General features: G+C 39.3%; 1 protein-coding gene across 1 annotated transcript in view; it reads left to right on the top strand.

The window, feature by feature from the left end:
* EGF (epidermal growth factor) overlaps window positions 1-27,468 on the top strand; it is a 63,360-nt gene that overhangs the window by 11,039 nt on the left and 24,853 nt on the right. The window contains exons 3-14 of the mRNA XM_013951617.2: window positions 1,363-1,562; window positions 2,529-2,710; window positions 5,668-5,898; window positions 7,334-7,536; window positions 13,325-13,450; window positions 14,510-14,632; window positions 17,519-17,641; window positions 18,809-18,934; window positions 20,538-20,674; window positions 22,617-22,765; window positions 24,392-24,496; window positions 26,198-26,421. Coding sequence (XP_013807071.2) covers window positions 1,363-1,562; window positions 2,529-2,710; window positions 5,668-5,898; window positions 7,334-7,536; window positions 13,325-13,450; window positions 14,510-14,632; window positions 17,519-17,641; window positions 18,809-18,934; window positions 20,538-20,674; window positions 22,617-22,765; window positions 24,392-24,496; window positions 26,198-26,421 — 1,929 coding nt within the window. The remainder of the gene's footprint in view (window positions 1-1,362; window positions 1,563-2,528; window positions 2,711-5,667; window positions 5,899-7,333; window positions 7,537-13,324; window positions 13,451-14,509; window positions 14,633-17,518; window positions 17,642-18,808; window positions 18,935-20,537; window positions 20,675-22,616; window positions 22,766-24,391; window positions 24,497-26,197; window positions 26,422-27,468) is intronic.

Raw genomic sequence — 27,468 nt, forward strand, 5'->3', positions numbered from 1 at the left:
ACCAAGTGAAATACCCTCATGTTTTAAAGACAGTAAGCTCTTTGAGGCAGCTGTTATTTATCTGTTCATCAAACACCTGATAATATTAAGTCCCAAATCCGACTGGTGCCTCTGCAGTCGAATTCAAAGAAAATCCAAACAAAATGAAATTCTTCAGTCCACATTCCATCTACAACCCTCACTCACAGGACCCTGATGGGAAATTCAGAGCCTGAAAAGGGCAAAACCAAAGTATATATACACTGTTGGTCAAGTAATTGGCAAAATGCAAGCAGTACCACTGCCAAATTCCTCAGATAAATCAACCTTGCTACACTTCAGTGTTCATTTACCATTTACGTAAAACAAGTCTTCATAGTTTAAATATTCTCACATGGTGATGCTCAGTACAAATAATGGCAGAAAAAGGTGTCACTAACATCCTAGAAGCAGCTGTTATAACTTGGTAATACCTTGAAAGGTCCAGATACAAAGCAGTCTATCATTACAGAAATCAGAGTTCTGGTCATCTTTCTTGTGAATAACAGTAAAATACATTTTGGGTGCTTGTCAGAATTTGCTGCCTAACCTGCTGTTCACTGGAGAAATCAAACTTGGTCTCTTTCCTCTAATATAAAGGTTGTTGAATCAAACAGCCTTGCAACCATGATGAACGTGCAGCATCTGACTAAATTTTGTAGGAGTCATGTCTGCTGTTCAGAACCTCAGGTTTCATGTTAATTGTAAAGATAATTAATTAAAATGTGGCAAAGCTTGTCAATAGAACTAGTTTAATTTTTCAAAAGTATATGAGCAAAAACTGATGACAGTGCATCCTTGCTGACATCTATCCCTGATGAATGGAGTGTCTCTTTTGCTTTGCTGGAAGATAAATTCAGCAAGTGATTAGACAGATTTTAAAACCATTATTCAGTTGGCACTTTATTAATAATTGTATTTCAAAATTATTTGATTAGTGCATTTTTTGTATGCTGTGATCTGTTTTTGTCAGGTAACCAAGTTCTAAGTCTTTCTAACCATGTTTTAAATGTCTTCAGTGCAAGGTATGCATAAAATAGTTCTTTTGACCTCCAACTAGATCATAGGATTTGAGATTAGTGGTAACAATTTTTTCTGCAATTTCTGTTTCATGAGTCAGTTTTCTGATCTAACACATTTTTAGCAGTAAATGTGAAGGGACATCAAGTTTATGTCGTATTAGTTCTCTGGGATATACCTGGGAAGTTATCATTGAAATGTACAAGTATGAGAAAGATAGTTAGATCCTGAATGTTTGCTATGGCTAGTATAATACTGATGAGAATTTAATGTGGCAAAAGTACCATATGTATCTAATTGGTGTCTTTTTTGTCTCCACACCAGACCCTGTACCTTTCTTACTTTTCAGCCGTGGAAATGCTATCTTCAGAATTGATGCTGAAGGGACAAATCATGAAAGACTGGTGGCTGATACTGGTCAGTCAACACTTACAGACTTTCATTATGCAGAAGAGAAAGTGTATTGGGTTGACTCTGAAAGACAGCTTCTGCAAAGAATTCACCTGAATGGCACAAAACGAGAGGTAAGGTTCAGTTCTCTGGAAATTCCCCAGGTTACTGAACATTATACCCTCTACTGAAACAACCCGGTTCATTGGTTGGCACTTTAGAATTTAAATAGTATTTGCTGTTGTAATAGTTCTGGTAAGTACCAGGGAGGCCTGCGTCTACGCTGTTTTACTGACTTTCACAGTACATTTAGTATTTTCTGGGGATTAAGTGAATGGAGTTAAAGATGAAGGGGAGGAAATTTAGACAAACCAAAGCTTTGAAGACAATAATGTGTCTATCAGTTTTAAATTAATCACTGACATTATGGAAATTTGTCTTCCAGATTACTGTAACTCAAACTGACACAAATGGTATGAGGAGAATGTATTTGAATTCCTACTCTCTTCTCTCAAACCTTTTATTGGTTTCTGTGGTTGCATAAATGCTTCTTTCAGCACTGCATCTTTGTTCAGAAAAAGCTGTACAGTTCATTGCATCTGGCTGATTAAGAGGGGAAGACAGGCTGTTGTGGCTGAACTTTAATGTTCTGAGAGCCTTCTTTTGTTTGAGAGATATTGCCAGGGTTCCTGTTCCCATGTAGAGATGATGTATTTCACACTGATTTTTAAGGATCAGGGTCCAGCAGCAGTGTGCCAGGTAGTCTTCCATCTGTAACAGTACAGGTCTGGGTACTTCATAGTGTGCCAAATACAGGAAATGTTTCTAGATAAAAGTTCAGTCCAGCATATTTCCTTATTTCCTCTGGAGAACAGTTTCCCCCTCTGAGGTGGTCAGACAGTTCAGAGGGGGTATATGCAAGTACAGAGAAGACCAAATGTAGTGCTTAAAAAATAAGAAAGTGAAGTTCCTGTGGGTCTGAAAGAAAAGGAAGTAAAATGAAATGGGAAGCCACAGTCTGGCACTGTAGTTCATGTAATGCAAGTCAAGTTTGGGGTGTTAAGTGGGATGCTTCTTGTTGTCCATTTTTTTGTTTACAGAGACTATGTTACATAGATAAAGGCATTTCAGGATTTGCTATTGACTGGATACATCAAGATATTCTTTGGGCCAATAAACAGAAAGCAACCATTGAAGCGACAGACATGAACGGGAAAAAACGCCGAGTTCTTCTAAGAGATGCTGGTCATCCCACAAGGATTACCATTGATGCTGAGCAAAGGTAATTTTGACTAGGTTAGTAATTTAATCGAAATGGACTCAGAATATTCTAAGTGTTGTGACTGTGAGTTATAGGCTATAGGGATAATGTATACATATTGTATTATCTATAGTCCAATAATTCCTTGAACTTTGACTGGGTAGGATAAGGGTTAATAACCATATAAGAAATAAATAGAGAAATGCGTGGCTAAAGTCCACAGAAGTCTAATGCAGAAACTTTATCTTTTGGTCATAAGGGAAGATTTTTGCAGATGAGGAGATCTGAGGAGAAAGAGGCATTGCTGGTTCTTTCTCAAAGATGGTGAAGTTTCAGGGCAGCAGGAAAGAGGACTTGAAACAGCAAAGGAGAATGTCCCTGCAAATGGTGTGTCCCTTGTGCTCCAGACCTGGCATGCTTGGAAAATAAATTGGTATATATTCTGAAAAAAGTCTAAACTTAACGTTTTGTTCCTGTTTCCTTTGTCCCTCAGTTGCTCTGCTTATTGGTTCTGAACCTGTTGTTGCTACTCTGTATCACTAGTAATTTGGCCATCATAAAGATGCTTTTTTCAGTTCCAAGCCATTCACACTGAGAACCATGCTCACATCAGAGATTTGGCCTCCTCAAGAGTTATCGATATGGATTGTCACAGTGATCTCCTAATGCTGATTTATCTTGATATGTAAAGCTCTTCCATTCAAGGTTTCAAAAAGTAAAAGCTGAGGAGACTTTGAGATGCTTCTGTTTGGTACAGCAATAACATATTTTTGTTGCCACTTTCAATTTGCAAAAAAGTCGCTCAGAATAGTGTGGAAGTATTTTAATACTAAGGCTTATGTGCCCTCTCCTTGTGTATTTATATATAAACCAACTTCCTGTTGCATTACTAGTGTTCCTTAGAGAGTTGTCATTTGGATAGGTTTTAAAGGCCTGAACAACAGCCTATGTTTTTTTTTCTCTGATCTGCTTTTGAAAGTCCTATTTACCAATTTTGTAAATTCCCACAAGTCCTCAAGTCTGCTGACCTAATGCAACAGGGAAATATGTTACAAATGACATTATAGGAATATATTTGGTGAACTTGCACTAAACTTTGTGGACAAACTCAAATGCATATATTCACCTAGGTGTGATTCACCAAGCATTAAAGCTGTACACATGTGCTTACAGAAAGGCAAGTTAGCTAGTAATAAACTGTAAAGAATGTAGCCTCCAGGGAGTCTAACGTCATTTTTACATCTTGGTGTCTTTTGTTTGTATGAAAGTTCTGAGAGCTGTATACGCGGAGTGAATTGAGACAAACGTAACACAGCAAACATAAATATACACCAAGTCTGATGCTAACAGTGTCTTCTCTCCAGTGTGTGCAACTCGCACAAGTAACAGAGGTCAATGTGATATCTTAGAAACTGTTTTTCTCAAAAGATGTGTCTGGTTAGTAGTGATAAGATTATTTTAGTAATAGTAACGTAACTATTGCTGTAAGATTGATTTTTCTGAATGGAGTTTAGATATGCTGAAAAATAAGGTTTAAAAATTAAGAGGAGAGCAAATACAGTAAAGGCTATATTCATGTTTGCTCGTATTGTATCCTGCCATCCACTGACTTGCATAACGCTTGCACTGAGACTGTGAATTACCTTTGTTTCTTAGTTTCCCTGTCTGTAAAATGTGAATCCTATATCTATCCAAGCTTCCAGAGCTCTAAAGATTCTTAAATAACAGGCACTATAGAAATGCAAGCAATTATTAATGAAGTGTTTAAACATGTCAACAGAAAATCTGATGGACCTGCTTGAAACATATTTTCACCTATACATTAAAAACTATGTAACGGACTATGTAGACTATGTAATAGAGTGGAAAAGCCATAAGGCAGGGACTGATTCTTCCTCTGCTAGTACAGCCCTTTGCTAGTGAGATCTAATCTGTTTGGGGGCCTTTAACGTATGATTAACATAAACGTAGTATAGCTGATTTTATGCTACATTGTTTTGTACATTTAGATCTTAAAATTTTGTGAAAACAAGGCAAAATGGTAATGCTTTTTGGAATTTGTGTAAGTGTAAAAAAAGAAAACAAAAAACCCCTCTAAACCCAAACTTTAAAAAAAATAAAACACACATGAATCAGGTATTACTTGCCCTTTTGGAATAACTGTTGCTAATCTTAGTCACATCAGTAAATCTAGGTTCTGATCCATGAATAACTTCACATATAAGGAGTTTGAATGCATTATTGTTTTTGGTATTGGAGCTTTATTTTGACTGTGCCTTAATTTAATGGCAGCATAGTCTGACTTTTATAACCAGTAGGAAGGTAAAAAGGAATGAGAATTATAATAGAAATGGTATTTTAAAGTCAAGTATCACTGAGTGATGTGTGAATTTTTGGAGATAGATTCCTCCCCATAAGTGTAACATAGGCAGAGGGTAATGCAGATCTGCCTCACAAACATGCCATTTCCCAAGTTTGCTGGAGTCCCTGTAGGTTTGAGAGGTTATTCCAGTTTCCTTCTCTGACTGCATGGCCGAACAAAGCAGATACAGAGACAACAGAGCTTCGCAGTTAAGCTGGACTGATTTCTTCTTGGCTTACTTGAGAGAAGTTTCTAGTATCTCACTGCTTCCTGCACTGAGTTGTACTGTCCATAATAGAAACATGTTTTTTAAAATAAGAAACAACTCTAGTAAAATTTTAGCAGTAACATTGCTTCCATTAAACAGACAAAACTTTGTTGTCAGAAATGATTTCTAATCTTAAGAGTTCTGTTAAGGGGAGATATATATGGGGTTTTCCTTAAATAGGTTAGCATGTATTAAGAAAGCCCCTGGCTTTATTATTAGTTTTTATTCTGGAATCACTGTGATAAGAGAGAAAAATTCTGTATACAGGAGCAGCTAAACAAGGAATGTGCAGCAATGACATAATCTTGCAAATATTTGTTTTTCAAAATATGCTTTTCTTGTCTGCAGGTTATTATTTTGGTCTTCAGATGGTACTGTTTCCAACATATACCGAGTATCCCTTGATGGAAGCGATACGAGAAATGTTTTAAGAACCACAGGAAAAATAAATGCCATCTCACTGGATTTGATTGACCTAAGGCTCTACTGGATCCAACATGACCATGAGAAAGAAATTTCCCATATTGGATCATGTGATTATGATGGTGGGGCTGTTCACTTGTTCAAAAATTCTGTTCGGTGAGTTTTTCTGAGCAAGTCAGAAATAAAACAGTCCTTTTCAGGGGAGAGAATTAAGGTCACCTCCTTCTCCTGTTTATTTTGTCTGTTCATGGCACAGTAATGAGTATAAAGTGTAGCAGAAATGGCCTGTAACAGTATATTTAAAATTACTGATACAAAAATGAAAAGTCAGAACTTCTTTTCTGTGCTGTAGGGATCATACTGCTGTTCAGTACTCTTCATCTTCCAAGCTTTTAGCAAATGGTGACTACTTAATCCTCAGGAATCCCCTGAGTTTTTGTTAGCAGCCTTTTTCTGCCGATAGAGAAGCCAAAAGCAAAGAGATTAAATGATTTGTCAAAGGTCACAGTGGGTGAGCTCAAGAGTCTGAGCTAGATCAGGTCTTTCCTGTCCTCCTCTAAACTTGTTGTCGTCCTTAGCTGCTGGGCGTGGAGGCTTGGATAACCCCCAGGGCTCAGTCTCTCCAGCAAACCTCAGCAGATCTGGTGAAATCTGTCCTACGGAGCAGCCTCATTCCACCCTGCTCCCCAGTGTCTGGTCTAAGCAAGGCTGAGGGCCTGTTAGATCCATGTCCATTGGCCTTCATGCTTTGCAGTGGTACAGATGTTCCATGCCAGGCACGTTTTCAGAAGAAGGTTACTGTGTGTTACTGCAGCTTCTATCAGATTAATGCAAAGTTGAGGTTTCTCCCTATATTGCCAGTTGCTTCATTGGATTTTTTCCTCTCCTTTCTTCTTTGAGTTGACTGGTGTTTCCTGAGCATCAACACTTTTCCTTTGAGCCTGGATGATATGGATCCTCTTTTTTCCACCTGCAATATGCTTTGGAATATGGAAGCTAAAAACCTTGCTTTTAATACTTTTTCTGCCTCCTCTCTTATCAAAACTGGACCCTTTTATGGTTCTTGCTGGCTGCTATAATTGACCAGAAAATAGGAAATAACTTCATGTGGCAGGAAAAGCTGCAAGGTGGTTTTTAGGTACACTCCCCCTGCCCCCCCAATTTCTTGGTACAGTCAGAAGTTTCAGAAAAGGCACTGGAAATTGGGAAATGAGGGGACGTAACTGGCCTAGATCCTTCAACAAAGCAAGCATCCGTTTTAGTTGCTGGGTTCAACAGAAGCAGGACCATACCTAGGCTTTCTCTGTGAGTTGAGGCAGTCCTGAACAACAGGTCATGTAACCTGTGAGAAATGTTCATAGTTTTGCAGCTGGTTCTTGCAAATCTGCAGGATTCTGGATGCTGTATTGTTTGGGAATACCTATGGCATCTCACCTGACTTGCTCATATATAAGATTATGTAGAATGCAATTTAAAAAAAGGCTATTTACTGTGTGTTTGGTTAAACTAGATGCTTAAAAAAATGCATGAGTGAGTAAATGTATCAGGATCCAGTAGTGTGCCACTTCGTGTTATTTTCTGTTTGTTACAGACATCAATTGCTTGGTATGTCTGTCTTTGCTGAGCACTTGTACTATTCAGAGTCGAAATCTGGTATGATATGGAGAGCCAACAAGTATACTGGAAAGGTTGTAGTCACAATTAGCCTGAAGCCATCATTTTTTCCACCAGTGGAGATAAAAGTGGTACATCCATACAAACAGCCAGGTGCAAGAGAAGATTCTCAGGATTTTGGTAAGTAAACTGTAATGGTATAGTTACATGTGTGAGAATAATAATGTAATATACTCTGATCTTTTTGGATACTATTTTTTTTCAGCAAAAATCCAAGATTCAGTGAAGTCAATGACAAAATTTGCTTTTAACTTCAGTGATTCAGGATTCTACTTGGTGTGTGTAACTCCAACTGGAATATCAGGCAGGAAGCATGCTGAGCATGAACTCACTCTGTTAATCTAAAAACACATACACATAAATGTGGTTTTCTCTCTCTCTTCTCTTTTATTTACATATAGATATTTTTATACTTTCCTGTTAAATGCACAAAACTGACAGCTTTTTAATTCTTCATGTAGATTATCTTCATCAAATGACTGTTCCCTTCTGGGTGTTTCACTCTAATACGTATATGAAAACCACTGATTATTTACTGTGGCAGTAAAGGATTTTAAGAAGTGTGTCGTCTGTCCCACAAGTGATAATGTGTATGTCTCAGCTTCATTGTGGAATGACTGGATTAAGAGTTACCCTGTTTAAGACAGACCTGAGTTTGCAATAGGAACTATCAAATGAGAGTCTGTGTTTGTCTAATTAGATCGGTTGTAACCTACAGTATGAAGTGGCCGTGTCACCACATTTCACTGTGGGATCAGAAAATGAAGGTAGGTCACTATGGATAGTTCACTCTGCTGAGGATTCCTGCTGTGACAATAGGAAGTGTAATGCAGAATATACCTGTCCAGGGGAAATAATGCCTTGTTCTCTGCTCTCTGGAAAGCAAAGTATTATTGCTTTAACTCAGTAGCTTTGGGCATCAGTTTTGCTCAGATGTGAACAACTGAGCAAACAGCAGGACAAGTAGTGACTCAGGCACTTGTGAGTCTCTAGCAAGAACTGTGGAACTCCCAATGGAAGATGGTCCGAGGTCTGCAGAGGTCTGGGCGGTGTAAAGACATGCAGAGGAAGCAGTGTTTGTATGAGCAAAAATGAAACTGTAGATATCTCTCTTGAACCCTTCCTAAATATCTACTGTCAAATAGGCTTTCACTCTCTTTGTGCCAGCCAACACCTTTGTACAGTATCATGCTCCCCCTTCCCGAAGCCTGGGCTGAGCAGGGAAATCACAATCTTCAAAGAGACTTTCCCCTTTAAATGCTTCATTTGCAGTGCAAAGAGCTGTTGAGATGCAGAAGAGAAAGTGCTCTTGGAGATAAAGCTTATACTTTTGAACACAGCCTTCGTTCAGAGACATTCCCTGTTTTGTGCTTCCTTCAAGGAAAACAATCACCTTGGCAAATGAAAGCATTCTCTTTTCAGCTCACACATCTCTTGTACTCACACAGAGGACCTAGGGAAGGATGCATTTGTGATGCAGATGGTGACACGTCCACACGTGGCTCAACGTTGTTGCAATGAGATTTCAAAGACCCTGAGTAATGTCTCATGAAGGCTGCTTAGATATTGTCAGTCACCATGTCTGCATATGCATGAGGATGGAGAAGAAGAAACAGTGACCAAGAAAGATAGTGATGGTGGACTTCTGAACCTCAGGGGCTATGAGTTGTGTTATATGTGTTCACTCCACAGAAGGATTTAGCATAATGCTCGTTGACTATGGGTGCTTAGGTTTTATTCTTCTCTCAGAAGATTAACTCCCCTTCTTCCCCCAGAACATGCTACTTTCCAGTGCTTCTCTTTCCACTAGAAACAGTTTTTTCCCCCCCTTTTCCTTGGTAAATAAACTACTAGTGTTTTAAAATGCCTTATAATACTTATTGCTCTATTTCTAACATGCCTTTTAAAAGTATAACAATAAGTGGTTTCAGCAGTAGTGCTTTTTTTATTCCAAATGCTTCTTGTAAAAAGTCTGGAAAGTGATGGAATAGAAAGAAGCTTAACAGGCTGAATCCAGATGAACCTTTTGGACTTTGCATGTACGTTGCTTGGCTTATCCAGTGCAAGAACTGGGATGAAAGGAGGGCTTATGAGCCTGGTGTACAAATGAGATTTATATCAAATCTTACAACAGAGAAACCTGGAGATGAAAGCATACCTAGACTAATTGGATGCTCTGTACAACCTAAGCAAGTGTATGTTGCAATGCAGTGTTAACTGTGAATTATCAGGCCTTATGTAAAGCAGATATCAAGTGAGTTCTTTCAGAAGAAAAAGGGACTAACAAGAAGTGCTCAACTGACGTGATTTGATTTCTTGAACTGAAATTTGCATTATTTGCTTTAGACTTCTCACGACTACTTAAATTCCTCATATCCCCTAATTCGCGTCCCTTTCAAAAGACTTTCCTGGATTGGTCAGGGTCAGTAAGTGCAGAGAAGAGCATTAATTCAGTTCTGGACTTGCTATAACCCCACACAACAAGTTTGGTAGGGCAAAATCTGAAAGAAGGCCTTGAGTCTTGGATGACTAACCCTAGATTTGATGACACCATATATGTTTATAAATGGCCTGATGGAATGCTATTTTCAGTTTTATTAATGGCTCATAAAATGTCCAAATTACCTTAAAACCTCAAAGACTGCCTCTGAAGTTTTTTTTAAGCATCTTCTCTGATAGGTTAAAAAATTAAGAGGAAATCATGTTCAGAGTACCCAGGATTTTTTGGAAGAGGACTTACCTTGTTATTCCTTTCCTCTGTGAGATACTGGCATCAGACTATTATCTGAGAACACTCATTTTCATTTAAAAGAGGTGACTGGAGGAAAAAAAGGAGAAAAGATGGTTCCTGATGACTGTTCTTCCAGAAAATGTTTAAATTTCCCTTCCAGAAAGATTATCTTAAAAACTGCAGGATTCATAAGTCAGTAACTATCTGCTCGAAATTTTGAGCCTTTTTTTGACACTGGGCTTTGGCAATATTGAGTTCTAAAAATTATTCAGTTAAAAAAGAGCATTTTCTTGAGGTTGCTCAAATTGCAAAATTTTTGCTTCTATTATTTCTTTTTAATGCCCAACTGTCTTCAGTCTCATTTTGTCACTAATGGTACGAGCACGGGACAAGAGAATAGCGCCAGTAGTAATCATAAGATGCAGCCTCGAATATGATCTCTTCTCTGGTTTGTATTGTTTTGAGATTGCATGTATTTGCACAATTTATCATTTTGGACAGTGAGGTGGATTGAGAACTGGCTGAATGGCAGAGCTCAGAGGGTTGTGATCAGTGGTGCAAAGTCTAGTTGGAGACCTGCAGCTAGCGGTGTCCCCCAGGGGTCAGTACTGGGGTCAGTCTTGTTCAGCTTCTTCATCAATGACCTGGATGAAGGGACAGAGTGCACCCTCAGCAAGTTTTGGGCGGAGAAGTAGCGGATACACCAGAGGGCTGTGCTGCCGTTCAGAGGGACCTCAACAGGCTGGAGAGTTGGGCGGAGAGGAACCTCACGAAGTTCAACAAAGGCAAGTGCAGAGTCCTGCACCTGGGAGGAAATAACCCCTGGCATGAGCACAGGCTGGGGGCTGACCTGCTGGAAAGCAGCTCTGCGGAGAAGAACCTGGGAATCCTGGTGGACAACAAGTTGACCTCATGGTCAGCCATGTACCCTTGTGGCCAAGAAGGCCAATGGTATCCTGGGCTGCATTAGGAAGAGCACGGCCAGCTCTTCAAGGGAGTGAGGTGATCCTCCCCCTCTACTCAGCCCTGGTGAAGCCACGCCTGGAGTGCTGCGTCCAGTTCTGGGCTCCCCAATACAAGAGAGACATGGAGCCACTGGAGCGAGTCCAGCAAAGAGCTGCTAAGATGTTTAAGGAACTGGAGTAGCTCTCATATGAGGAAAGACTGAGAGAGCTGGGCCTTTTTAGCCTGGAGAAGAGAAGACTGAGAGGGGATCTTATCAATCTGAAGGGAGGGTGTCAAGAGGATGGGGCCAGACTCTTTTTTAGTGGTGCCCTGCGACAGGTCACGAGGCAACGGGCACAAACTGAAACACAGACAATTCCATCTGAATATGAGGAAATACTTTTTCACTGTGAGGGTGACAGAGCACTGGAACAGGTTGCCCAGGGAGGTTGTGGAGTCTCCATCCTTGGAGATATTCAAAACTCGACTGGAGAGGGTCCTGTGCAACATGCTCTAGGTGACCGTGCTTGAGCAAGGGGTTGGACTAGATGGTCTCCAGAGGTCCCTTCCGACCTCAACCATTCTGTGATTCTGTAATGAGTTGTGTATTTGAAGAGAGACGCTCCACTACTGTATGTGTCTGATTTAGTTGCGTTAGGGACAAAGAATAAGGGTCCAGTGTTCTACAAAACATTCTACAAAAACAGAGGCTGAGCTGAAGCCATGTAAAAATCAAGCCTTTGATAAGCTAACATTTTTAGTAACATAGATAATATCCATCCATTCATCATTCTTCATTTAACAATATGACTTTAGTTAGAGAAGAATTAATCAGTGTGATGCAAATAAGTGCAATCGTGATGCTTTCAGCCAAACTGAAATCTCTGTCCAGGAAATTAATTCGTTTGCTTATACATGTGATGTGTCATTCCCTTAACTGGCCAGCATTTTCATTGTTGTGGGTAGTAGAAGATTGAATGTTGAACTTAAATATTATGCTACTCTCCATCTCTTGGAACTCCAGAGGGTGAATTGAAAATAGCACAATAATTTGTTCACATACAAATATATTCTCTGTCTGTATGAGCCCATGATTTCTTTTATGTTACACAGGCAGCACAGGACAAAGACAGAGTTGTGTGTGGGTGGCTGCATACCCGCATTCACTAGCAGCAGTTCAGCTATCTTAGCTTGTAAAAGGGGCAAGCAACCCCAGAAAAAGATTAGGAAGATTAAAACCAAAATAATAGTTTGGGAGACCAAAATAAGACTGAGAGTATTGCATATCTACGAAAGCACCAGTTGTAAAAGATAGCTGGGCACAGATATGAAGCTCTGCAAATCTTTCCCATAAAAAAGGTACTTAAATACCTGCTTGCCTTTTTCTGAGAGAAGTCGGAGGACTCATGGAGATACGTTGGGTACTCTTTTCTGCTTCCTTTGAAGAAACTTTGAACGTATCTTTTGGGTCATAAGGAATGTTCTGACTTTTTGGGACACAGTGTTATGAACAAAAATTTATAATGCATGCATTTCTAAGTGTCAGAAACCCAGGATCCACTTCAGTAGAAACTCTAGACTGCTAATACTTTTTGTCCAAATGAAATATATTGTAGGGATCTTATGATCTATCTAGTTGTATTGTACTGCTTTGTCTTAGTATTTCCTGTCCTCATACTTTGACTTTTTCTTTTTTTCTCTCTCTTTTTCTTCTTTTCTTTCTCTCTCTCTCTCTCTCTCCTTTTCTCTCTTGCGCTCTCCAAGCATTTTACGGAGCCTGGTAACATAGAATGGTGTGCTGGATTGGCTGCATGGTAAGCCTGCTATACAGGAGCTTCCATGTGAACAGATATGTAGAGCAGAGGGTCAGGAAGGCAGGAGAATCCCTGTTAGTTCTAGTCATCCTTTTTCTTGTTTGATGAATCTCCTGAAGATCCTTCCATGGTCACTATAGGTATCCACCTGCCAAAACCAAGGCATCCCCTACTCCAGGTTCTCTCTAGATCTGCCTTGTACTAACAGGGAGCCAGAAATGATCGTTCACACAGACCTTTGCCTACTCCTCTAAGTACCTTCCTTTTTTTATAATGACTTTTGGGCCTGATTTTACCAATAGAAAATGATAGGAGATGTTATTTCTTCAGGTTGAGCAAATACCTGTTGAGAAGGAGAAGACGTGTCACTGAGCATAAAGAACTGTTCAGAATAGTTACATTATATTTGTTCTTCCAGAAAAAGGATCCTGTGATCTGAACAAAGAAAAGTGCAGAAGGAGAATCTGCAGGCCAGACTCAAGGACTCATCGGTGTAAATGTTCTAGTGGCTTTATTTTGAGTCGAAATAGACAGTTTTGTGAAGGTAATGTATGACTCTTCTGTGAGCTTTATTCCATTACATGACAAAGCTTCTTCTATTCTTCTATTACACTCATATTTCGAGTATTGCAGAAAACTCTGAGATCTTAAAAATTCCAGTTGTGCCATTTCATTTTTGTGTCCTTCCAGGTTCTGATATAGTCTAAAAGGAGACCTATCAAAGTGTCACAAGAAGTGCTATTCTTGTGAGAATTTTGATCTTAGCCTGAGTAGAGGAGCTTTGGTTAAGTAGGCACGCTTATTGGCCCTGAAAAATTAAATAACACTACCAAAGGTGAAATGTTGAAAGATCCTGGAACAAGATGACTGTCTGAAGTCCCACTTTCAAAAGTGACTTGAATTCCTAACTTGCTTCTGAATGTTTCAATCTGGATTTTTTTAATAAAAACAAATTATTATTATTTATAGTTAACATAACACTTTAGAAGCATCTTTTTTTCCACTACAGGACCAGATTTGCAAATTCATAAAGGCATTGAAAGAAGAAAAGCTTATAGTTTTTACAGAATTGCATAAACAGAGCAGCAACACAGTTCTCAGAAAATTACCTGTGATCACTTTCCAAAATGGAAATTCTAAGGCACTTCTTTGTTTTAAGAATTTTACTTGAGTCATGTTGGAGCCAGTTTTTTTTTTTTTAGTAAGAGTTTTTTGTCTGAAGAAAGTATTTAATGTGATTTTTTGGGGGGGAGCATCCACAGGATTTAACTGCCATTGGGATCTGTATGGAAAGGCATACTTTTGAAAGTCCATTAGGTGCTTATGCTGGACACATACAGCCTGAATAGTGAAAATTTCTGAGGCTAAGTTGTATCAGTATAATTATAAGCAATTGCCTTTGCTAGAAGTTTTTTAACGTTTTTTTGAATATGCTCTGCAAACTTGCTTTTTATCATTTATTATAATATGACAAAACCAATATGTTTTGCAAAATGAATGGTGGAACAAGAGGTATTTCTTGAAGACTGTTAGCTTGTGTCATTAATCTGATTCCCTGACGCTGGCTGATGACCTTATTCTGACACAGTGCTTCTCTTGGCAGATATCAACGAATGTGGCTTTTGGAATCATGGCTGTACTTTGGGCTGTGTGAACATCCCTGGTTCCTATTACTGCACCTGCCCAAGAGGTTTTGTTCTGCTCCCTGATAGGAAAACATGTCATGGTAAGTAGCAGTAACACATAAACACTTCCAGTATGATATTGGAGAGAGTCCTCACTTAACACTTCAATCACTGGAAGTTTTGTGTGTTGCCTTGCTCTCTTCCAATCTCTTATTATGTAAGTAAGATCAGCTTAAACTGAGTGAACCAAATTCAGAGGTCATGTTTAAGGAAGTGTAAGTTACACGTGAGTAATCAGATGTGAGTCTCCTGGGGAGTAGAACCGAGTCAGGTCTAATGCTTCTGTGTATCTGGTACAAGGTGCCTAGATGCAGCCCTTATGGGTGTAAATTTTATGGAATTTAGTGAGTCACTTGCAAACTGTCAACTTCACCTTGGGGGAACTCCAATTCTGTAAAGGTTTGTCTGTACAGTTACCTGGCTTGTACACTGACCTTTTCTGGCAGCGAAAGCTAGCAACACAGCTTATGCCGATGAAATATTGAAATACAGTAAATGGAGCAAAGAATGCAGACTTCCTCGTTTTGCTTCGTCCTCAGGAGACACTTAGGAATAACTGGACATTGGGCCATTTGGAAATACTGATAATGGATGATAATTCAATTAGTCACAGAGAAGTAATAAAAAAATCTGACTGCAGTATGCATGCATTTGTAAGTAGGTATCTTCTTGATCTTGGACCCCAAACTAGGGAGACCCCTGCACTCAGTTTAGGTTCTGTGGCACATGAAAGGTGGATAAGCCAGTGTATCTTTTTAAACGTGGTCTCTGAATTTGATACACTCTAACTTGCATAACAGTTTGCCTAGTCTCTGGACAAGCAGTTTACAGCATCATCACTTTTCTCTTCAGATCAGAGTTGATGGCATTGCTAATGGGCGTGAAATTAATGAAATTAAATGCATGAGCATCTGTTTGCAATAAATAAGTCACACAAAAGTATCGGTAAAGTTATTTGTTCTGGGTGGCTACTGCAGTTTCGGAGGGTTTTCCTTTTTTTTATCAATTAAGTTGTGTATAAAAAGTATGCCTGAGAAAACATATACATATAATATAGGTACTTAAACAAGGAAACTGTCTGAAGCTGGCCAAATTTGAATAAACTTAATGCACATAGCAGACAACTGGAGGGGAAAAAACAAAGATCTCTGTTTCAGTAAGCTTGGGGAACCATATTTTATAGTAAGAGTCAGAGCTGAAGGTTTTTGCTCTTCCTTTGTGCAGCATTGTGTGTATTCAACCTACAGCTGAATTAAGCCTTTCTAAACTAAGTCTAGAACATTAAATGTGGAATGCATCCAAGTTTTGAGGTCTTGGAGTATTCCCAGTCACTTTGCCGCTTCATAATGAAGTGAAACTTGGGCATACACAAGAATCCCTCGACCTTGTTTCCACAGAAGGAAAACATTAGTATATGCCCCAGACAGAAGTGCCAGTGCACACCACTTGGTTCAGTCCGTGTGATGGCAGGATCAGGACCTAGGGTATATTAAATATCAGTACTAACATGTATATGCAGCCATAGAGTCTCATAGACTCTGCAAGCTGATCTGACTGTCTATTTTAGGCCTCCAAGAGACACTTCCTCCTCTCTATTAAGCGTGAGCTGGAAGCAAGATTCAGTGGCCTAACCATGGGGGTCTAGGGTATGTAAGACAGCTGCACAAGGCAGTCAGATGTGATAGAAGACCTATGGGAGTTCTGGAGCCAGAGGCTGTTGGGAGGTAGGATATCCTTAAAAATCCAGAATGACCCTAGACACTGTGTAGCTCAGTCCCACTCTTGATGATTAGCTTAAACTATATGCCTGCATTTTGGGTGGCTCAAATTAGGTAGAAAATAATGTTTTTTCAACACAGGCTAGGGATGCAGCATGGACATTATAACTCCATAACTACAGCAGCACAGGGCGATATGTCACTATCTACGAAACTTGAGAGACAGGTGCAAGGTGAGAAGCCCACATGCTGACCAGACGTTTTGATGCTCTGTCTTCCAAGTCCTGTATGAAGCTCTTCAGTCTAAAGCCACAAGCTCTGGTCAGAAGTAGATATGAGATCAATTTCTTGACCCTGTTTGTTGTGCTTAAGGGGTTAGAACAATCTAGTCCAGAGTGCAGTTGCCTTGGAGAAGGAATATTTGCAACGGCTATGCGCCATTTAAGCCAGCGTATGCTGCTGATTCAAAGAAGCAGCTGTGGGAAACCTGCATTAGTTCCAGTCTTCCAACAGATGTTGCCATATGGCACTACGGGAGGCATAAAGAGTTGTAGCACTGCAATACAGAAGCTGGAAGGAGGGATATCCTGTGAAATTGCATAAAAGAGAAACAAAATTAAAGAAATATTCGAAGAAGTGTTAGCACTGCAGCAATTATAATAGAAAATAGAGGAAAGATATTGCCAGGTCCTCAGATGGTGTTGCCTTTATAGTTTCAAGATTTACCACTAAAGAATTTAATTTTGTTTCTGGAAGGTTCATCTCCTGTTTCCATTGCTTCCAGCTTGGTTACCCTGGGAGTAGTAGGAAAGTAGTTCTTCCTCATTCTCTCTACATTTTGTACTTATTCTTTAAGTATAACTTCCGTGTAGTTTTTGAAGCCTGATACCTTTTTGGTGAAATGTAAGAAAGAGGGTTTTCTAAATTTCTAAATTATTCCTATTTTGCTAACATTCCTTCATAAAATTTTGGAAAATATAAAACTGATCAGTGTAATGGTTTCAGGACCCTGCAGCAATTTTGGCTTTCTCCTTTGCTACAGTTAGGAGAGAATGATTTGGCAGGAAAGGTTGGGAAACAGAATTATTGTTCTCTCTGCCATCACACTTTTTTTGTTATTTAAGGAAGTTTCAACACATCTTGGGGGGGGTGGTTAATGAAAGATTTTCTTATCATTTAAGAATGTTTTTCCTCTTTAAATTACTGTAGAGCTAATTCCCTGTGTAAATAACATCACTGAATGTAGCCATGGTTGCCTTCAGACATCTAAAGGGCCTGTTTGCTTTTGTCCTGAAGGATCCGTACTCAAAGTGGATGGCAAAACATGCACAGGCAAGTGTTTAACATTTTTCTAGTTTTAGTGACTGTCAGAGTCTGTCTGTTCTTGGCACTGAGAGCCAGAAGTGAAGGATGGCATTTTACACTCATTTTGCACAGCTGTAAATGATTGTACAAGTGAGTGCTGAGATGAACAATATTCATCTTCATATTTAGTAGGTGTTTCTTAGCAGTAACATCCTATATCTGCAAGTGAAATTCTTCTGTTGTCAGTACCGATTGAAGCATCTCCCAGGTGTTTGTTGCAGGAGAGACATCTATAATTTATATTTGACAGGAATCGTAGGACAGATGGTACAAAATTAGGAACTGGAGGAAACCTGGCAATGATTTTATCAACCTCATGCTACCCAGGTTCTGGGTCACTCTAACTTAAGACATTTTCATCTGATTGCCCAGTGATGAAACTTTTGCAGTCAGAATATTTGGAGATATTTGGAGTTGCTATGCCCACTAATCTACCTTTCCCCATGTAAAGAAGCTTTCCAAATTCAGGGGATTTTAGGTCTTCAACTGTATATTTTCAGTCTCAGGGATCAAGATAGCTCCATTAATGACAACCTTGTGCCTTGACAAATACCCTTCCCCTTTTACAACCCTTATGTGCTTTGGACAGCATTATATGTAACATAAATTCAGTGTTACTGTTTTTCTAGTTACACTCCACTGATTAAGCTCAGATTGGCATTGTGGATGTAACCACTGTACAGCCCTAAGAGGAAAGAATGGTTTCTTTCCATAAGAATCAGTGGATTTCATCGGTTCTCTATCCTAGGGAAAGAATGGCAGTTTGCTGTTTCTTTGCATGAAGTGCAATGTCTGATAGAATTTGTTACTCTGTAGTAGGTTGGATGAGATTTCCGTGGGAGAAAGAGTTCTATGAAATAATCAGCACATGGAAGCTCTGTTCGTATATCCCACTCCCCCCCCCCGCCCATCTTGTGTTGTGAATTTTCAGGAAAAGCTCTAGAAGAAGTTGCTGCTAGTTTGCTTTAGTTTGCCAGGCTTTTCTCAACAGGAGTCCTTTCATGATATCTATCGGTAATTAGGATACTTTTCACTGCAGAAATCCTGATAACAGAATGGATTGTTCATGCTTATATTTTTGTTGTATTTTTCCTTAGAATGGCAAAATTAAAATTTTCAAATGCTCTATTTGAGGTTGTACATCTCCAGATAACGGTGGCTGTAGTCAGATATGTTCTTCTTTAAGCCCATCCTCCTGGGAGTGTGCTTGTTTTCCTGGATATAAGCTTCAGCAGGACAGAAAGCACTGCACTGCCACAGGTGAGTATCTTGATATCCACATATTGCTGCCAATAAATATTTTTTGCCAATAAACAAGCAAAAACATTTTAGAGTCTTTTTAAGTGGTTAGCATAACTGGGCTCTGTTTTTGCACTGGTTTTAAGATACTGTTGTGCAGTTTGGGAAGTATTAGTTGTTTGGAAATATATCAGAACCACTGCTATATGATACAGTCTCCATCACAGAAGATTCATTCTGTTATTTAACTTCTGCATTTCACTTTGGGATCCTTTACTCCACTCGTCTGTCAGCAAAATTTGGGTTGCTGTGTCTTCATATAAATGTGGGTGTAGTTTCTGCCCAGCGTTACAGAACTGGGGTTGAGGTGTCTGTATTTGGAGCACAGGGTAGGGAATAGTCTATTGAAGCACCTTACCTACTAGGATATTTCTCCCCTGCTGACCCCAGAGCCTAGGTATTTGATATGCATGTCTGGATTTCAGATCCATCTGTTTCTTTTGAGGAAGGGGCAGACTCCAGTGTGAGCAACAAGATATACAGGGGTGCATGAGAGAGAGGATGAAACAGAAGTTTGTGAGATTATTTTAGGCATAAAGGAAAACCTTTATTCATTATAGGACAACATTTTTCTTGCTTTTACTGTGAAAGGCTTCCTATGGGCAATGTGAAAGTCATTCAATGTGAAATGCAGCTGGGCTAGTTACTGCCTTTATCATGAATTTTAACAATGATCTTGGGCAAGTTGTTGATCCTTAAAACCTGCTTGCACATTTATCTTTGATTTCAGATTCAAGACGGATTTAGGACAAGGGCCTGCATTTCTTCTTCTGTTCCCCATATTGTCTGCTACTGTTACCTACTTATAATGTTAGCTCTTTGAGTCAGTTTGGGTCTTATGCTACATTGATAATGGATCTAGCACATTGGGTCCTAAACTAGCTTTTATCTCAGTAGTAAGAGCAGCAAAAGTTTTCTCTTGGGGAATAGTTTTAGACTGCCAAAATAACTTAAATTATATATGAGATTACCTCAGACCTATGTGAGATTTAAGTCCGGGATCTGGAGGTGAAAGGCTGATGCAGTAAAATAAAATACTACCAAATTCCTTCTTTCCTTCTCTGTTATGTCTTTAAAACATTTGTCTAGCATTGGAGGTGGGAAGATGGCTTTCAGTCTAGATTTCATATTCTGTTTTTAGCTCTTCTTTTATTTCGCTTTTTGTTTCTTTGTTTCATAAAAGATATCTTGGTTTGTGTGTCTGTTTGTGGATTCATACTTTCAGTCCTTTCTGAGACAAATCTTCCACTGTTCACTTGGGGTTTGCCTGAGATAATGACTATAATTAAGTGAGAATGAGATAATTTGACCTGAAAAATATACAGGGCTATACAGAATAGAAAAATATGTGCCGAAAAGAAACAGAGAAGAAGCTTTCAGAGTTTTCCTTTTTCACTAACTAAATGTTGCTGATTATATTATTAAAATGGTGAAAAGAACACAGAGAAGCAAAGAAGATATACAGTAGCTGTCATTCTCACGCTGAGCATCTTAGATAGTGATGCAATATAGAGATCACTTTGGACCTAATGGAATTAACGTACGTGCAAATTTTCATCAACAGGACCTAAGCCTTTTTTGTTATTTGCAAATGGCCAAGACATCCGCCGAATCAGTTTTGATGGAACAGATTATGCAAGTTTACTTGACTGGCAGATGGGAATAGTCTTAGCACTGGACTCTGACCCAGTTGAAAATAAGGTAAGGCATTAAAAATGAGAGGATTTTGAAGTATTGCAAGGACAAATGGATTGGGCTTTCCTGCGTCTTAACCTTTCTGATGTCAGCGATCCAGATTACACGTTGTGCTGCTGCTTGTTGCCTGCCCAGGAGCACAGCTGGTACAGGATGCCAAACACTAGTTGAAGAGTTTCATCCTTTGCTTACTGATTTAATGTCCTTCATATGTTGACAAGGCTAATTCACAGAGAATGTGGATTTCTAAACTCACTTTAGGCCTGAATGCAGTTTCAAAGAAGAACTTTTGTGTGATTGCTTGCTTTCTCCCTTGAGATTTCAGTACCATTTTCTGAAAATATAGCTTGCTTTTTTTTTTACTGGGTAGCTGTAAAAGACAGCAGCATCTTTTTTTCTGTATGGCTACATCCCACAACCCATACTAAATGTTGGAGCAATCTTAACAAAAACTACATCCTTATGTCCTGACATTATTGAATTAAACTGCTGAACACTCGGTCGGTTTATTGTTCTTATGAAATGTGTTCCTCATATTACAAGACAGTCCTTTTGGAAATAGGATTCTTCTCTGCATAAAGAGTTGTTTGTATGTGCAGCTTTCTCCTAGTGCCCTACACTTTGCCTGGAGAATATGGAAGAATAGGAGTTCAGCTGTACTTTGCTAAACCTTTTGTGGCAGATAGTTTTTTTTCCCCATGATGAGAATTACTTACTCTGTAAAAATGATACAGAAAGGTACTGGGCAGTACACTGAAAACTGATGAGGAACTCCGTTAAGTTGCTGGAAATGTATCAAGGTCTGGACGGACACAGTTAAACAAGTCAAAACGTTACCAGATCTGCCTTACAGGAGGATCATTTTGGGCACTGCTGGAACATTGCCACTTCTTGAAATAGGGCCTTGTCATGGAACTAGCAGTTGTTCAGTACTGCAGTACATCTAAATCAATTGCTCTGATGATGCTAGATGTACCTTCGTTCCACTTTTTTAGGGAGCTCTGCATTACAATGAGCTCTGAAGTGCAGTGTAGAGAGATGAGATTGTGCGCAGTGGTCCAACTAGACTGTGGCTGGCTAGACCTGGTGGTCCAGAATTGAGATACACAGTAAATTAGCTCAACATAGCTCTGTGCTCCCATGGTCAGACAACTTCTGGTACTTGAATTAGCTGGTTCAAAGCTGGAGACCTCCCACCTGCTTTGTTTGTCCTCATGAATAGTGTCAAAGCAAAGTTATTTGTTTTGTTGTTACCATTTGCAAATAAAACAGTATTGTTTTGTATGTAGTTCTGCCACACAATGTTTGGTTCCTTCTAGATACCAAATATAAGAGGATATTATTTTCCTCATCCTCAGGAAACAAAAAACAAATTCCCCACCAGTGGAGAGCTTTTATTTTGACCCAAACCTGCAAAGCTTCTCCTGGAAATGTTGGCGCCTTATAGGATCGACACCTGATAAGAAATTAAAATATACATAGGCTGAAAGAGAAAGAACAGAAGCAAATTATATAACTACTCTTCTGTCCCTCTCCCAGCTCCTTAACACACATACACTACTACTCCCTCCCCCATCCCCTTTTTTAAAATGAGCAGCCAGTAAATGATAACGTGCTTCCTTTTGCCTGCTCCTACTTTTGTTTCATCAGCTGTGCTTCATGTGAGGTAGCTGGTCACTGAAATAAAATCATAGGATATTCAGGGGACTGCATATAGGGCAACTAGGATTTACGGCTAAGCACAAGCAGCATGTAGAAGTCATCCTGGCTGAAGGATAAGTGCCTTTTTATCTGATCAGGGATCACGGGTTTTTACCCTTCTGTGACCAAATGATTCAGGGAACTTTCAAAATGAAAAAGTTATTTCAGACTGGACCTATTAGAGCAGGGAAATAGACCAGAAAGTGAAATGGGAAATGCTCACATCTCATCTGTTATTTCTTCACAGGTTTACTTTGCCCACACTGCCTTGAAATGGATTGAACGAGCTAATCTGGATGGCTCAAATCGCGAAAAAGTTATTCATGAAGCTATAGATATACCTGAAGGACTTGCTGTGGACTGGATTAACCGTAAATTGTATTGGACAGACAGAGGGTACATGCTCTACAGTGCATTTATGTCAAAACATGCCATAAAATATTTGGAATAAATGACCAGTGATGTGGGAATAGCTGAAATATTACTTTAAATTCAGTAATGCTTCACATTCTGATTAGATAGCTGTAATCTCCAGTATAAACAGTTGGAAGTGTCTTTAAAACTGAAATGCTGGAAGTTCGCTTTGAGTCTGCTGTTGTATTTTTATCTTTGTCTTTCCAAGAAGCAAGGGTTTGGACTCTGTTGCGAGGAATCTAAGACATGTGCTGCATAGACACATGTATATATAGGTGCACATGTTTGTGTGTGTGTATATATGTATGTGTACACTCATTTATACACATACGCTGCATGTATATGTGTATATATATCTGTATCTATATATATCATGAGTATTACTGCACTAAGTAGATCTTAGACAGAAGTCAGCATTACTGATGACTAGAACCATGCCTCCTTAAGCTAATGGACAATCTTTGTCAATTATCCCTAATCAGAGAGGAACAACCACTGGCAGACAGTACGACCTCACGTTTCAGTGGTACCTAACCTTACACACAGAGAGAAGCCTTTGGTAAAAAGGCAGTGTCAGATCAGAACATAGTGATGACTCCTTGAAGGGTAGCAATGATGCTTCAGTATAACACCCATTTTATTAGTCAATAAAAAGTGATTTTTGAATATCCAGATCAACCTCCTTATCTGTTACGTATGCTGATAGTCTGCTTCCTTACCGATAGATACAATCTTGCCTACACAGTCACTCCTGAATAAATATGCCAGTGTTTCTTGTGCAATGGCAAATTGTGCTGCTTGTCTCTACAACACAGGAGTCAAGGATGGAGCTGTGAATTTGTATCTGCCACTTCCTTCTCACCCACTGGGTTTACCTGTTTGTATTCTATATATATGTATCTATTTCTCTTTCCATCCTTGTGTGGCCTTTCTTTGCAGATTAAGGTGGGTGTGAAAGGCTGTATGTTTTCAGGTAGAGGCTGATATTTGTTTGGCAAAATGAAGTTTGTAAAAGTAAGTGTCTGCAGTTTTCTGGAAAAAAATGGATTGGGAGACAGACAGGGTAGGTTCTATACTTGACTCTGCCATAGATTTTATGAGTGATCATAAGGACCTTTGCTTCGTTCTTTGCTGTAAAACAGACATAATATATAAAATGCTTGGATATTTCTAAATGAAAAATGTATTTAAAAGTACTATTTGAAAACATTCTTTACACATTTGATTATGGCATTCAATTAGGAGCCTGTTTTTCTCCTGACTCCTTTTAAAGCTAACATTCATCTGTTAGTGATTATACTTCCAATTCTCTGTTTGCCCAAAAAAGGAGAACTTAAGGTCTCCTGCACAGCAGCATGTATTTTATCATTATGCCCTAGGCCGGATAATGAGGCTGTAGCATGAATTACTTGTTGATGAAACAACTAGACAGCTGTGTCTAGGTGTGTCTAGGTGACAGGTGTGTCAAACCGAACAAAAACACCAGCAGATTTATTTCCTGTCTTTGCAAAGTTATTTATTACAGTTTTGTGTTAAAGTAATGTAAGAACTTAGTATGTTCTGCTAAAGAAGGTAATTAAAAAGGTAACAGTGCCATGTGTGTTGCAGGAAGGCATGCATCGAAAGGAGCAATATGGATGGAATGCAAAGAAAAATGATCATCTGGGAGGATATCTCCCAGCCCCGAGGGATTGTCATTCACCCATTTGCTAAGTAAGAAGTGATAAATACAGCTAATTGTGGAATAACTGGGGAAGCTTTTTAAAAATGAGCATGCCAGCCTTGCCCTTCTGGCAGACAAAAAATGCATTGACCTCATGTTAGGATAGTGGTTGCTGAGCAGAGTTATGTAAACTGCAGCCTTTTATGGCTGTGTTGCCATTATGAGTCAGGGAAGATTGCAGGACATACTCATTTCCTCATATAGATCTAAAAAATTACCAGAAGCATTAAGGATATTGTATACATTTTAAACTAAGAAAAACACAAGCAACTGAAGTCACCCTGACTGTTGTAAGCACTATACTACCAAACAGAAAGACCCCTTTCAGGGTTCTATATATATTGGTGTGATGAAGGTGCAGTCACTTTTAACCAGTGGTGCTTACAAAGGACTTTTTTGGTCATGTTTCAGTCTCTGAGGAAACACTGATTTAAACATACCTTGAATCTTCTTATCTAGTGCTGAAACGATCATAGAAATTTTGAACATTTAGAACTACTGATGAAATTCTGGCCATTGTAATTAATGGAAAAGCCCCGAAGATATCAGTCGATGTACCTCTAGTAGGATGCACAACTCTTCTATTGAGTTATCTTAATGCTTGGATACTGCTGTAACTAAGTATTGGCAAGTGAAACCAAATTGGGGAAGGTGTTTTGTTAGCTTCACTGTGAGCATAAAAGGTTTGAAAGTATCTTTCAGTAGAGGTGGAACATGAGAGAGCTGTTTTACAGGAAAACCTTTAAGAATAGCTATGTTCAGGGACATAGTTTATTTGAATTATCAGTAGAGGTAGATAGCTTGTACATCTTGAAGCAAAAGCTGTAAGGGGAGAAGGAGGAGGAAATGTGACTAAAACCTGCCTTATTAGATGGCAGACATTATAGCTATGTCCATAATAGTAAAGTCAGTACTAAAGAGGAATCTGAGGCACATGCAAGACTATTGAGAATACTGGGCCCTGCATTGACTACAGCAAAACTGTTCATATAAGTGAATCTGTGTGTTATCATATAAGTGAATCTGTGTGTTAACCTGGCAAAGGTAGCTAATGCCCAGAAAGAGTAGAGTCCAAACGTAAAAAATAATTTGTGATTCTGGCTATCTCTGTTTTGAGTTGCTGTCTTGCACTATCTGTTCTTTGAAAAACTCTAAGCATTCAGTGCATAACAGTCAGGGCTCTAAAGTGAGACCCCCCAGAATCATGATTTTATTAAAAAAAAAAAAAAAAAAGATGCTGAGCCTGTTACTGGTTTGTTTTTTTAAAAGACAAAATAGCAGGACTCTGGCTTGCTTTCCGTGGGCGGTGGGTAGTTCTGGTTCCATTTGTGGCTGGCTAATGCACCAAGCCTTCTATTGTCTTGGTTTGCTACACTGCTATCATCAGTTGCATGGAAAATGCAAAAAACAGATACGAAGACTTGGCAAGTAGCAGAAATGGGAGCTGTTTTGCAAAGGTTTTGTGCCAATAAACATAGCAAAGATTCTGTGCAAGTCCCAGTGTAGTGATCTGGGATCTTACAACAAGTTTTAAAGATCAGCAGCCAATATATATTTGCTTGATGTGTGCACTTTCTTATGTGCTTCAGGCCTGTGTTACTCTGATCTAATCTTTCTGCTTTGAAAGAACTCCACAGAGTGGAGGACAAATGTTTACTTGATGACTTCCTCTATCTGTTTTTTTTCCAAAGGAGGTTATTCTGGACCGACATGGGGGTCAACCCCCGGATTGACAGCTCTTCATTAGAAGGTATTGATCGTCAGGTTATAGCCAGCACTGGTCTGGTGTGGCCCAGTGGAATAGCTCTTGACTACTTAGCTGACAAGTTATACTGGTGCGATGCTAAACAGTCGGTTGTTGAGAGCGCAAATCTGGATGGTTCTGACCGTCGAATTCTTGCACAGAATGATGTAGGTGAGGCTTTGGGTTTGGTTGATTACCTACTGCTGCTTGGTGTATATGCATATGTGAATTACGGGCCAGCGGCTATGTGTATATCCCATGCAACTCTGTTGAGGCTAATGGCATCACTTAGTCCTTCATTCTGTCACCCCAGCTGAAGTTTTATTTATTTTAGCAAAACACCTTTTGATACTCTCTACTTTTCTAATCAGCCACTTTGCCTTGCACAGAGAACTTCTCTGCCTTTATCAGAAAAGTGAAAACAAGTTAAAAATTAAAAATGTGTCTTGTTTGTTCCATGTATGGTTGCTTAGTTTAATTCAGATTTTGCTTCATTTATTATGCCAGTGAAGTTATATTGACGCAAGCTGGAAGAGAAACAATCTTGGCTGTTAAGGTCTTTGAGCAAAGAACCTGCAGCTGCACAGTGTTGAACACTTTCTAAATACATAATAGATACTGAATGGAGAATGATTAATGCAAGATGCTGGTAGCTGTTATTGCTGAGATTGCTATTGTTTGACACATAATTGCATTGTTCTGGAGTAAGAGAACAGAAGTGTTAGCAATGAGGAAGTGATGCTGCAACACATTTAAAGTAAACTGTGTATTTCAGAATCTCATACGTGGCCAATTAGTTACTGGAGAAGACAATGCCTTTTGTTCATGATACGTCTCTGGGGACCAGATTTATCTTGGAGGCGTGCAGGCAAAGCATGGGCAGAATATGGCTCTTGGCTTGTGTCAGTACCTAAACTGCCATGGGTAGAGACTTCAATGTTACTCTGTTAAGCTGCTGCTGTTCTTCCATGCCAGATGCCCTCCCACTTGTCTGCAGGCTGAGAACTTGGAGGAAGAAGTGCTCTTCAGTCTGTAAGACATTGAAAGTGCAGAGTAGAGTGGCTTGGCAGCATTCCTCTCTTTTCCCCTGCTGCAGATGTTCTGCTATACACTCCACCTTGCAACTGATCTGCAAAGGAGGACCTTGAAGTCTCTTGAAAGTTTCGCTTTGTTTCTTCACAATAGACAGGACAATGTCTTATGAGGAAAAAACACAGA

This window comes from Apteryx mantelli, chromosome 5 (assembly GCF_036417845.1).
Source record: "Apteryx mantelli isolate bAptMan1 chromosome 5, bAptMan1.hap1, whole genome shotgun sequence".
Taxonomy (NCBI): domain Eukaryota; kingdom Metazoa; phylum Chordata; class Aves; order Apterygiformes; family Apterygidae; genus Apteryx; species Apteryx mantelli.